At 42.2% G+C, this 14,090-nt stretch overlaps 1 protein-coding gene across 1 annotated transcript; it reads right to left on the bottom strand.

The window, feature by feature from the left end:
• Positions 1–371: 371 nt before the first annotated feature.
• dars2 (aspartyl-tRNA synthetase 2, mitochondrial) lies at positions 372–13,743 on the bottom strand. The gene is made up of 17 exons (XM_085141688.1): positions 13,300–13,743; positions 12,804–12,903; positions 12,179–12,242; positions 11,985–12,086; positions 11,460–11,555; positions 11,263–11,386; positions 11,034–11,080; positions 10,717–10,823; positions 8,433–8,502; positions 5,029–5,208; positions 4,792–4,899; positions 4,620–4,682; positions 4,352–4,504; positions 4,043–4,261; positions 3,845–3,955; positions 3,665–3,740; positions 372–1,312 (listed from the first exon to the last, which is right to left on the bottom strand). The coding sequence occupies exons 1-17, from the start codon at positions 13,472–13,474 to the stop codon at positions 1,128–1,130; spliced, it is 1,980 nt and encodes a 659-aa protein (XP_084997814.1). The 5' UTR covers positions 13,475–13,743; the 3' UTR covers positions 372–1,127.
• Positions 13,744–14,090: the final 347 nt, after the last annotated feature.

Below are 14,090 nucleotides of genomic sequence, written 5' to 3'. Positions count from 1 at the left end.
GAATGACATGCACTAAAAACAATATCTTCAGTAGACAAATTCACAAGTTTTATGTAACACTACACATACTGTGCACTGACAATGACGGATGCGTCTACAGTATGTGCAAACCTCCCGTTTATTTAAATAAACGAATGAAAAAATAAACATGTTTATTATTTATCTATACTCTGTACTAATTTATTTTACGAATCCAGATTACTATCAAAGTTGGCTAGTTGCTAGATTTGTCTGGCCACAGAACAGTTTCCACTTTGCCTCAGTCAATTTTATTAACACAGATAGCACAGCAGTGCTTTTGGATCATATTCATATATGGCTTCTTCTTTGCTTTAATCAGTATATTTTGGTGCCACAGCAAACTGTGTACACAGTTCTGGGATTAATCACACACACAAATTTCAGCCTAATTGTTGCGCACAGAGATTTTGCCAGATTCTGGTATATTATGCACAGATATGAAAAAAATTCAGTCATCACAATTTTACATTGAGGAAATGATTTTGAAATCATTCTATAATTTGTAAACAGTGTTCTTCCGACTGGTGAACCTCTATCCCATTCTTACTTCTAAGAAACAGATTCACTAAGATGCTCTCATTATTGTTTCTGACCTGTTAGTTGTATCTAGCGACCATCAAATTCAAACTGAGCTAATATTTCCCATGAAATGATACACGTACTGAGACTAAAATATGGGTTTATGTCATTTTCAAATCATTGCTTGCTGTTTTTATTTACATTACACAGAAGATGTATGAAGATCATCATGAAAATCATAGGAGAGAATCTCTGACTTTTGGATTTTAAAGTTCTGCACATGCTGAAATTGAACTTCTTGGCATCAAAAACAATGACATTATAGATTTATTATTATTTCATATAATGCCTCATTTGAACATGTCAGTAAAAAGATATAAATATCTAAAAAACTTGATACGAAGGACCACAAACATAGAGGGAAGGCAGCATATCTCTTGCATCTCTTGTCTCTGTTGTTTTGCCATCTGCCACAGATCTTACAGCCTCAAAGTCTTTTTGCTGTCTGCTGATAGTCTGCACATCTCCTCAGCCTCACCACACCTGGGACTACACAGACATTCTTCGATGTCTGTGGTTCTTCTTAATCACTTTCCCTCTTTTCCTTGCTTTGTTGGCCATTTAACAGAAATGTGGTAACACTTCAGGTCCTCTTCAGACACCAAGTCGGGTGCACGGCTCATGAGGTCATGGCCGCGGAATGACTTGGGGAAGGCGATTACGTCGCGGATGCTGGGAGCTCCGACTATTATTGAGACCAGTCGATCCAAACCTAGAAAAGGACAAAGAAATAAAGAGGCAACTTGATCAATATACTGTTCAATATTGCACAATTTACTCTGAATTCACTGTTCAATTGTCCATGCAGGCTTCACAATACATGCAATTTATACTAAGGACCTGGCAGAAAAAAGCTTGATCGTGTTCAGTCGAATGGTACAGACAGATACAGCTGAAATGGGCTAATGTAAGAGTCAGACAAGTTCAGCACAGCTGTGCATGTGTCAAGTCACATCTTCCAAACCCAAATCCTTCTGCACAATAACTGACTTGCTCACAGTTACTGAAACTGTGCTGCTCTGCTCTGAACATGTTATTCAGATGTCACTGTGTGCCAGTTAATGACACAAACAGCGACACAGTGTTGCCACCATGTGGTCAAACCAGAAAGTACAGCTTTCAACTTTATCATTTCTATTCAAACACTTCACACAAAACAAATACCAAACAAAGAACCACAAGACTCACAAACTACAGAGCAGTTTGGATTGTGTCTCTGCAGCATGTCTTTTGTCCTGTGTCCCTCCCCTCACCTCCAACCGGTCACAGCAGATGACCGCCCCTCCCTGCGCTTGGTTCTGCTAGATGTGTCTTCCTGTTAAAAAGGAGCTTTTCCTTCCCTCTGTCACCAAGTGCTTGCTCAAAGGACATTTCAAGATGTGGTGATGAGGTGACCCTGAATCATCCCTTAGTTATGCTGCAATAGACGTAGGCTGCCGGGGGATTCCCATGATGCATTGAGTTTTTCCTTTCCAGTCACTTTTCTCACTCACTATGTATTAATAGACTTCTCTGCATTGAATCATATCTGTTATTAACCTCTGTCTCTCTTCCACAGCATGTCTTTATCCTGTCTTCCTTCTCTCACCCCAAACAAAGAACCACAAGACTCACAAACTACAGAGCAGTTTGGATTGTGTCTCTGCAGCATGTCTTTTGTCCTGTGTCCCTTCTCTCACCTCCAACCGGTCACAGCAGATGGCCCAGCCCCTCCCTGAGCCTGGTTCTGCCGGAGGTTTCTTCCTGTTAAAAGGGAGTTTTTCCTTCCCACTGTTGCCAAAGTGCTGCTCATAGGGGGTCATATGATTGTTGGGTTTTTCTCTGTATCTATGAAGCGCCTTGAGGCGACTTTTGTTGTGATTTGGCGCTATATAAATAAAATTGAATTGAATTGAAGATTGTTGGGTTCTCTCTGTATTATTTTTTAGAGAGTATTTACAATACTCTGCCGCTGCCTTACCCCCAGGCCTCGGACCGGTACCGGTCTGTGAGTCGTTTGATACCGGGCCGCGAGAGTTGAGGCTCAGGTGTGAAATGTGTGGTTTTCGGGGGTTTTATTGGTTTTCACCGTTATTTTGTTATCGTTTTTATCGTTAACTCTGTTTTCCTGGGTCTTTTCACGTTTGTTATGAATAAATCTTTTTTCGGTACCGGTACTAGTTTTATTTTGTTGTATTTATCCGCGACACCTTAAAGGCCGGTCCGTGAAAATATTGTCGGGCATAAACTGGTCCGTGGCGCAAAAAAGGTTGGGGACCGCTGCCTTAAGGTGATTGATGCTGTGATATGGCACAAAATATATAATAACAAAATTGGAAAAAAAAACCCAAAAAACAGCCCCCCCCCTCAAAAAAAACAAAACAAACACACACAGTTACTCCATATAACTGAAAAGACCAGCCTTAAATTATTCATTCACAAACTCTAATGCACAAATTGTAATAAAAGTACCATCCAACTGTAAGTGTCTCTCCTTCTCTGTTCAACGTACCATACATGCAATACAAATGACATTAAACAACAGATAAGAAGGAAAAAAGGAAGTATAAGAAAAATGTTAACTTAAGTTTGAACAACAAACATTCTGAGAAATCTCATACAGTTATGAGCTAAAAGATAAAAATCCCACAAATGAATTATAAAACACTGATCCATCCTTATTGTCTTGGTCCAGCACTGTAAATAATTATGTGGACTTTAGCTCCTGGCGTTGTAGCACGAGACAGTGGTTTGTGGGCTGAAGAATGACCTGCCTAATGAATGGCATGGGAACACTAATAATTACCCAGTTAGTGCTATAGTGGGGATTTATATACAACTAATGGAGAAACAAGTGTAACTAAAACCAAGCATGTTGCCATGGATATGTGTTAGCGCTAAGGGCAATTCAAGAAAATACACTGATCTCTTTTCAGTGGTTAGGGAAACTGGACCTCCTACAAACAGCATTTAGAGTGAACGCAATGATATCAGGTTGATACTGTGTGGTTAGTAAAAACCCAGTGTATGCACACATGTAAGTCATATACGAACTCAGTGATAAATCAAGCAGAGTTGAGCTCACCCAGAGCAATGCCTCCATGAGGCGGCGCTCCTGAATCCAAGGCCTCGAGGAGGTGGGAGAGAAGTCCGGGGTCCTCCTGAAACACAAAAACAGTTGGAAACAGTTAGTGTTAACACTGAAGCGTCCCACTCTTTCATAAGTGAAAGACTGAACTGCACCAAGATGGAGGAAGCCACTGACCTTAAGGACATTCTTCAGCACATAAAACTGCTCCGAGGCTTTGTGGATGCGAATGGAGCCTCCTCCGATCTCACAGCCATTTAACACCAGGTCATAGTGCTGACCACGAACCTGTGAAATACAGAATTTACAAACAGAATATACATCCTGCATTTTTCTACATAATTAAAAATAACTAATAAAGTCCTACACGAGTACCTTATGTGGATCCGTATAGAGTAACCGTGTGTCCTCTGGCACTGGTGCAGTAAATGGATGATGAGCTGATTCCAGCTCCTCTGGATCATCTTCTTTGGGCAAGAAGAGAGGAAAGTCCACGACCCACAGGAAGTGGAAGGCTGAGGGGTCACGCACTACCACACCATGAGACTCCAGGAGCTTTGCACACTGCAGGCGAAGATGCCCCAGCAATGGGCACTGAGAGCAGAAAAGAGAGTCAGATGACGGGAGCGTTTGTATGAGCTCTGTGCTTCTTTGTTTGACAGCTGACTCAAACCAGCCTCTTACAACAGTGTGGTGGGAGCCTGCTGCTATCAGAAGCAGGTCTCCTGGCTTGGCTTCAGTCCACTTCAGCAGCTCGTCTGTGACAGACGAAGACAGCAGCTTCTTCAGGGGAGACTTCAATGTCCCGTCTGCTCTGACCAGCACCAGGCTCAGCTCCTTAACGCACGAGGAGAAAACACAACTTGTGACTTTCTACTAGTGTTTGTAACACACAAGTGTTTATCTCAGAACAACGTGAGGCGTAAAAGCAAAGAAAGGATAAGAGACCTACCTGTCCAAACTGAGTCTTGGCTATTTGTTTCAGTTCTTCCAAATCCTTCCCAGTGAAAAGTTTCTGTTACAGGAGAGAAAACATAATGTGAGACACACAAATTCGCACAAAAACACATCTTCTGTTCTACATTTTCAGCATTCTCTGCCACAGGAAATGGTTCTGTTCTTACTGCTCCACTGGGGACACAGACGGCCCGAACGGAGCCTCCTGGTTGGCCAAGAGCTGATTGGAGGAATTCAATTTCCGTGGAAAGGAAGATCTGACTGAGGTCTATTAGCTGCACAAATAGACAAATAAAAAAAGAAATCATATAATTCACTCATGTTGTACATTAAACAAAAGAGTAGAAGATGTAGCATGTTCAGTAAGAACATAGTTGCAGTTAGGACCCCAAGAAATCAAACACCTTCATGTTGAATCTGGTGTCGGGTTTGTCCACACCGTAGTCCCTCATGGCCTCTTCATATGTCAGTGTTTGGAAAGGAGCCTTAAGAGGACCACGTTCTGCAGGCCAAGAGTACTGCAGCAAACCCTCCACCAGTGACATGATACCTGCCTGGTCCACAAAAGACATCTCTATGTCCACCTGGGAGAAACGACAAGAGGATTTTCAGAATTCAGACAACATGACATATCTGTTATTAACCTCTGTCTCTCTTCCACAGCATCCTGTCTTCCTTCTCTCACCCCAACCGGTCGCAGCAGATGGCTGCCCCTCCCTGAGCCTGGTTCTGCCGGAGGTTTCTTCCTGTTAAAATGGGGCGATCGTGGCTCAAGAGTTGGGAGTTCGCCTTGTAATCGGAAGGTTGCCAGTTCGAGCCCCGGCTCGGACAGTCTCGGTCGTTGTGTCCTTGGGCAAGACACTTCACCTACCGCCTACTGGTGTTGGCCAGAATGGCCGATGGCACAATATGGCAGCCTCGCGTCTGTCAGTCTGCCCCAGGGCAGCTGTGGCTACAACTGTAGCTTGCCTCCACCAGTGTGTGAATGTGAGAGTGAATGGGTGGATGACTGGACGTGTAAAGCGCTTTGGGGTCCCTAGGCGGGACTAGTAAAAGCGCTATACAAATACAGGCCATTTACCATTTAAAAGGGAGTTTTTCCTTCCCACTGTCGCCAAAGTGCTGCTCATAGGGGGTCATATGATTGTTGGGTTTTTCTCTGTATCTATGAAGCGCCTTGAGGCGACTTTTGTTGTGATTTGGCGCTATATAAATAAAATTGAGCACGGGGCAGCACGGTGGTTAGCACTGTTGCCGCACAGCAAGAAGGTCCTGAGTTCAATTCCACCATCAGGCCGGGGTCTTTCTGTGTGGAGTTTGCATGTTCTCCCCGTGTTTGTGTGGGTTCCCTCCGGGTACTCCAGCTTCCTCCCACTGTCCAAAGACATGCAACTTGTGGGGATAGGTTAATTGGATAATCCAAATTGCCACTAGGTGTGAATGTGCGAGTGAAAGTGAGTGCGAATGGTTGTCTGTCTCTGTGTGTTGGCCCTGCGACAGACTGGCAACCTGTCCAGGGTGTACCACGCCTCTCACCCTATGACAGCTGGGATAGGCTCCAGCGCCCCCCGCGACCCTGAAAAAGGATAAGCGGAAGCAAATGGATGGATGGATGAAATTGAATTGAATTGAATGACATGATCCAACATGTCACATGTATGTGACAACTATGGGCCAGACTAATCGGACTATATGTTGCTCAGTATGTACTCAGATTACAGGAGAGACACATGGTACTCACACAATCCTGAATTGAAATCTGAATTGAAATCTGTGATAAAATATCATAAGAGCAAAGATGGCACCAGTATGTGTTTGCAAATCGTATTTTGGTGCAAAATCAGCAAACCTTTTAAATTACGCACATCATTATTTGCAATGTTTTCACTCACAGCTGTCAAAGAATTCCAGCAGCAGCAGGATCCAAACAAAAAAAGAGCTTTAGAATCAACTTTAAACATCGAGACAGGCTCGATCAAGATTTACAGTAAATTATATTGTGTGCTTTACTTCAGGCAAGTGAGCTGCCATGTAAAAAGTACAGTTTAATTTAGGGATGCAACGATACCATTTTTTTCAAACCGATACTTGGACCTGAGTACTTGCCGATACAGAGTACAAAAACCGATACTTCTACCACACACACACACAAATGCAGACAAGTTTTATTTTATTCTCTGCCGATAAAAAATAAAATCTTAATAAAAATGACCACAAAAAAAAAATAAAAAAATTTCTTCGCTTTTCCAAAACCTGAGTTAAAGTAGGCTGTTCCGGTCCACACTGCTGACATTTTGTTTAGCCTAGCTACAGCAGCCTCCAGTTTCTCAATTTTTATCTGGAGACACCAGTCTCACTCGTCTAACCCTGTGCCTGTTTAGCGCGGGATGTCCCCCTAGTGGCCAATCTAAAAAACTACAACAGAAATGACAAGCCACCCTCTGATTAATGAAATAAGTTGGTATCGGTTCATGGTATCGGTTAACTTTTACGAGTATGAGTACACACACATTTTACAGTATCGGCCCCGATACCCGATACCAGTATCGGTATCGGTGCATCCCTAGTTAATTATTCTGTATTATTTTATTTTAAATTAGTCCTTTAAGTACTTTATTGTTAAATTTCTTAGCATTTTAAATGATTATTTTTTAGCAGTTTTATGCAACAGTAGGGTGATAAAATATCAAATCTTAGCAGTACCTTTATATATAACTTTTGTGGATTTAAAAAAAATCCATAATGCTTAGGCTCAGCAGAGGACAAAAATATCCAATTTGTCACATTAGTTTGAGAATGCTGGACTACATCCACGAACGGTACGCAATTAGATTTGAAGCATAACGTTTTGATACGTGTTAGGATTCCTGTTTTTCACACAAGTGGCCTGGATTCAACACCCAGTATGCTCACCTGTACTTCAGGCAGGTGAGCTACACTACACAGTTTAATTAGCTGTTGAATGCACCAGTCAGCTGATAAAATATTCAAACTAACAGGTGGTCTACACACACAAGTGGTACGAAATCAGGTTTGAAGTCAGACATTTTATTTCAGAAACTGAACAAACTTCTAGCGGTTAAGATTTCAGATTTTCACACAGGCAGCTGAGGTTTGACTCCCAGTACAGGAAAGGACAGTTTAATCATATACTCAAAGCTAACAGGACATCAGCCGTTTTCTCTTTTTCACGCATCTCTGTCAATTGTTTTGATTTGTTGCTCATACCGGCTCTGAGCTCTGGATAGCTTTTGCAACTTCTCCTGTTTTTTTTTTTTTGTTTTTTTTTAATGTCCATGTTCAGCTGTGTCTGTGAGTGCACACAACTATTTGCCTGCACTGCTGCGCGTGTGCTGCATATGTCACACATGCATGAAGAGGACTACTTGTAAATAGATATATGGGAGGTTGGCCAGCAATTTCAAGTATCTCATGTCTAAATGGTAAATGGACTGGTTCTTATATAGCGCTTTTCTACTCTGTCCGAGCACTCAAAGCGCTTTATACAGCTAATTCATTCACCCAATCACACAAGCACTTCTAAGCTTAAGTGCTAAGTAGCTAACATTCATACACATTCACACTCCGATGGATGCATCAGAGAGCAACATGGGGTTAGTATCTTGCCCAAGAATATTTGGCATGCAGACTGGAGCAGCCTGGGATTGAACCACCGACCTTCTGGTTAGTGGCTGATCCGCTCTGCCACCTGAGCTACAGCCACCCCACACAGTCTGAAACAGACTGAAAAATTTATTTTTCTTTTTTTAAACTGTGGCGCTTCAAACTTGTGTGTATTCCATCTCACCTGGGTGAATTCAGGCTGCCTGTCTGGTTTGGAGCCTTCGTCTCTGTAGCACCGGGCTATCTGAAAGTACCTGCCACAGAGGAGACAGAGACAGAGGTTGTTGGCCATTAACAGCAGGTTCTGACTCTAATGTGGTGGTGAAATTCTGTTATGTGTGCAAAGCTGTCAGCAGTGGAAATCAGTCAGGTCTAAGAGCTTTATTTCAGTATGGGAGTGCAATCATCCTTTGGTTCTTCTCCCTGGTATATAGGCAGTGACATATAGGATTAATACCCCTAGGCTTTTTTCTCTTTTATCCAAGTACATGTTTCACACACAGAGTACGAATCTCCAGTATTTGCTCCATGCCTACTCATCACATTTTAGGCTGGTATAGCAAACTTGCTTTAACCTCCTAGGACCTGGCGTCCACATATGCAGACATCATATTTTGGGTTATTTAGAACAAAATACTCAATTTTGCTCTACAAGGGCCTGATATCCACTTACGAAGACATTAAACTGCTACTGTTCTATCGAAATTTTAAATGAATATCCTCATATGTGGCTCTCATTTTTCTTAGAAACAAAAAATCAGGTAAAAAAAACAAAAAAAAAAAAAACAACAACAACAACAACAACAACAACAGGTAATTGTTTGTTTTTACATTCATCGGGTCCCAATCAGCCCAAACATCAAAGAGAAATTAAAAATGCATGCCGTGGAAGAGTTCGGGTCTTAGGAGGTTAAAATGGTTTCTTATTAGCCGATGGTGGTCAGAAGTTTGCAGATGCTCATCGTGGATGTAAATGTGACAGTAATTTTAAATAACTTCTTTGAACTGTTTTTTTCCAGGGTGGAATGATACATGTACTTTATGTACAGCAAACATCTTTAATAACAAATATAACTTGACTATTATTTCTTTAATGTCCCTTAGAATGCTTTGCCTCGACGAGACGCTTTGAGTAGCCGTCAACAAGCTTGTGGCATAATTCTCGATGGATATTTGACCACCACTTCTTGGTAGAATTTTACTTGGTAGAGTTCATTTAAATTGGTTGGTTTCCTGGTCCCAGCCTTTATGTGTAACCAACAAATGTTCAACTAGGTTGAGGTTGGAGTATTGGGAAGATCGTTTCAACTGTCCAGCTGTGGATTTGTTCAAAAATTTGGAAGTAGCCCTCCTATATTATATATTTACCTGTATCACTGGTGGCAAAACATCCCTAAAGCTTGATGCTACCACCACCATGCTTGATGGTTGGTATGGTCCTCTTAGATTTGGAAGTCTCATCTTTAATCCTCCAAACATACCCCTTGTCATTGTAGCCTAATAGCTCAATCTTTGTCTCGTCCAACCATAAAACCTCTTCACTTTCTGGGTCAGCACCCTCTCAGTCCATGTAATATAAAACTTGTTTCACTTGGGAAAGTGGCACTAATGTTCAAGTTCATGGCAGTCTTAAGCCCTGTGCTTCCTGGGTTGTTTCCTGAATAACCTAATCAATTTCCTCTCCTCTGAGGGAGAAATTGGTCTTCTTCCAGACAATCCAAACAATTTGCATTTACATGCAGTTGTTTGAATTTATTATCTTGCAGTATTCAGTTGTTTAGAAAGGTCTCCAATAGACCTTCCCAGTTTGTATACATCTACAGGTCTCCTTCCAAGACCTTAAGTGAGTTCTTTCCCCCCATTCTTGAGTACTGGTCAGTCCAATGAATGCTGTCAAAAATCATTTTTATACTGGCAAAAGGGCAAAATCATGATCACTAACCAGTAGTTAAAAGACACTGTAGAACAGCGGTCCCCAACCCCCGGGCCTCGGACCGGTACCGGGCCGCGAGAGTTGAGGCTCAGGTGTGAAATGTATGGTTTTCAGGGTTTTTATCGGTTTTCAGCGTTATTTTGATATCATTTTTATCGTTAACTCGGTTTTCCTGGGTCTTTTCACGTGTGTTATGAATAAATCTTCTTTTTTTTGTTTTATTTTGTTGTATTTATCCGCGACACCTTAAAGGCCGGTCCGTGAAAATATTGTCGGGCATAAACCGCGTCTGTGGCGCAAAAAAGGTTGGAGACCGCTGCTGTAGAACCTTGTACATACATACATACATTAAAGACGCATGTACGTACATCATCATTAAAAGCCCCAAATTACCATGACATTCATGCTCCCGGCGAGTGGATGAAAACTTGTGACCAGAACTGTATGCTCATTAATCGTTCCCAGGGACCAGTGCAGCGTTTACAAACAACAAACATCTTTCTGTTAAATAGCAGATTATGGAGCCTGCACCCACCTGTCTACACCAGCCACCATGAGAAGCTGCTTAAACTGCTGTGGACTCTGGGGTAAAGAGTAAAATAATCCTGGCTCTCTGGAGGGAACCACAAACTCTTTGGCTCCCTAAAACACAAACACTCATTAAGTTCATTAAAATATCAGATATGAAACCATAACATGTAAGCCAAATTAGGTTTTTGCTGTTATATTTATATTTAATAGAACCAAAGATTTTTTTAGAAACTGTTCTTATAGACCATTAAAGGTGAATTGTCGTGCAAGTTTCTGCTCTTTAACCTGGTAAACATGTAAAAATGTCTACAAATGTCTTACCCCTGGTGTCCTTTTGAACAGAGTGGGAGTTTCCACATCCACAAAGCCTATTCGTTACAGCAAAACAACAACAACAGCAAAAAGCATATGAAAATCAGAGCTTGCTACAGCAAGAAGAGATTATTTCCTGCACCTGGTTTCCTCTTACAGGCAACAACATCAGTGACAGTCCTGTGATCTTTTATGTCTGGGCAAATTAAAGACAGAACACAAACATGGCTGTCCATACCGTGCACATTACAGAGATACTCCCTCATCTTCATCACCAGCTCGGATCTCAGTCTTAGGTTCTTCTGCATCTGTGATGACCTCAGGTCCAGGTAGCGATACTGCATCCGCAACGACTCAGACTTCTGGTAAGTAAAAAAAATTTAATTATTACAGTGTGCTCAATAGTCCACGTCCATGTAACGTTAAGTTACTCACTTTGACAAAGTCTTTTATCTCAAACGGCAGCTTCTGGCACACGTTGAAGACCTCCACATTCTCTGCCAAGACTTCGATCTCTCCTGTCGGCATCCCCTGGTTTAAACACACGATTCAAAACAGAATTAGGTGAAAATCACCAAAAGTCTCATTATATAGCTACAGAAAGCAATTTAAGATTGATGAAATGGTATCAATTCACCAGATTATTTAGGACAGACAGTCACTCCTTGGAAAAGAAAGTTTCTGATCCCTGTCCTTTACTACGTTCATTAAAGGACAGAACATTATTATGCTATTTGATAAATATAGTGAAATATATTGATGAGAGAGTGTTGGTACTTTTTTTCCCCTTCCGCGTTTAAAAGCAGGCACTCAGTATATTAAGCACAGTGTGACTGGATGCTGTAGTAATTAGGATTCCTGGCTTATGTGGGTTAAACTCAAAGTACAGGAACTAAACTTTCCTCACTACCCCCTGCAGGTGGGTGGTGTTTCACTGCACCTTCAGAAGCATGTACAGACCTTGTTCTCCTGCCCCACTGGCCGGTTCCTGACTGTTCCTGTAACCTTGATGACAGACTCGGGCGTCAGATTGCACAACGTGGCTTTCAAAGTACTTGGAGACTTAAAACAGAGGAAACAAACTATTTAGTTCTTTATTTTACAGCACAGCGTTCATTGGTTATGTTAGTGTATTTTGTTGTTTTCTTCCGTACTTCCTGAGGAATTAGAATTTGTGTCAAGCCGCTGAAGTCTCGCAGGATGACGAACAGGTCCTGCCTGTAGGGGGCAGAGACACATACTGTTTCTCAAATTTATATGAGACGCTTTGAAGAATGATGAAAGAACTGTTTTTAAGATGGTCTTAGTTCTCTTGGCTTTCTTGAGATCTTTCAGAGTTTTACTTAAATATTTTTTGGCCTTTTTCTGCTTGTACTTGATAGGGTACAGTGAAGAGTGACGGAGAGAGAGGGGAACACGTGATTCAAACCTGTGCTGGCCACTCTCAGACATACGGCCTGCTCATCCCAGTGAGCTAAACCAGCACCCAGAGGTTTTCTTAAGACGTTTGCTGCTTTTTCACTCATTTCCAGTCCAGTCCTTGCACCTGACCATTTTCAGCTGGTTGTCATGAAGCCATTCTTAAGCAAGGGAAAGAGGGAGAAAAGGCTGGGGAACGCCAAATTACACAAGAACCGGCAAAGGTCTTATAGAGCGATTAACCCAAATTGGACACTTTTGGTTTTGGAGGTGAGGAGAGAGGTACAACAGTGGGTTACTACAGCCATCTGTAAAACACACTGGGGGCTCAGTCATATCAATCAACCAATGGCTGACTACCTGAGATACTGGACCCAGCCACACAGAGTGACTTTCTTCCCCACATCATCTGATCGCAGTTCTCCACAGGTGTGACTCCTGAACGACAGACTGCTGGGACCTGATCGTAAGATGGATTTGGGACACAAGTCACAAGTTACACTTTGATACTCATTTTAAGTACTTACTGAAACTGAAGTGAATTTCTGCCGCATTAACAGATATGCAGAAATGTATAGAATTACAGTTTTTACAGAGACGGAAGAACAAATGTTTTACAAAATAATAAAAGTGTCCAAAAGTCTTAGATAATACAAGCAAACACGTCTCCTACAAAGTGGCAGATTCAAAAGGATTCTAATGAAACATGAATAATGTGGACAAGCCGGAGTCAACTGAGAATCCTGTCCAATAACTACAAATGTAGACAGGCGAAGACCAGTAGAAGAAGTAGTGGCATTGGGCGTACGCACGTCACGTCAGTGTAGAGGCTGGAGTACAGCCAGCTGATGAGTACCTGTGGAGGGCGGAGCAGCCCCGCAGAGTCCGTATGAGCAGCTCAGATGTCCGAGCTGAGGTCTCCACAGCAGCCGACCTTGACTGGGAGTCGAAGCTGAGCTCTGATACCAGACAGCATGAGCTCGGAGTCCTGTGAACACACTCCGCAGCACCAGCCTGCCTTTTGTTGCCATTTCTTTCAAAACACAGAGTGAAGCTCAGGCTGAAGAGAGCATGTTATTCAGAGCCGTGTCTGTCACACTCCTCAGAGTAACAGGCTTGCAGAGTCCTTAAGGTTGTAATGTGAGCATTGTGAAGCTCCGCGGCAGTGAGAACAGGTGAGCTGCCGTTACTCTTCCTGGATCCGGATAAGACTCGTGAGAAGTTTTCACGACTGCCTGCTCATGAGGATGGGTTGCTGTGCTTCCGTGCATCTGTTCAGTCTCATCCAGTCATGTGGCAATCGGCGTATTTTTACCGGACGTGACGTCACGCTGCTAGACGAGAACAGTCAACCTGCGACATGATCGATCTAACTCGCGAGGAAAAAATCCACAAGCTTTCAAGATTTCATCAATCCCCGATTCTTTTTGTAGAGACAACGCAACTTTTAGTTTAGTTTTACAAGAATGTTATTTAGTCTGTTGCCAGATTCTTTATACGCAACATTAGAATTACAAAACCAACCCTGAGTTTGTTCTCTTCTTAACTCGTTAAATTTGTTTGAGAAAATAAACCACAAAAAACATAGATTATAAAGAGTGGCGTCAAACTCGTTTCACATCGTGGGCCACACACAGCCCACTTATG

The sequence above is a fragment of the Neolamprologus multifasciatus genome, chromosome 18 (assembly GCF_963576455.1).
Source record: "Neolamprologus multifasciatus chromosome 18, fNeoMul1.2, whole genome shotgun sequence".
NCBI classification, from domain to species: Eukaryota; Metazoa; Chordata; class Actinopteri; order Cichliformes; family Cichlidae; genus Neolamprologus; species Neolamprologus multifasciatus.
The sequence above is the reverse complement of the archived record's forward strand: the minus strand, read 5'-3'. Positions and strand labels throughout refer to the sequence as shown.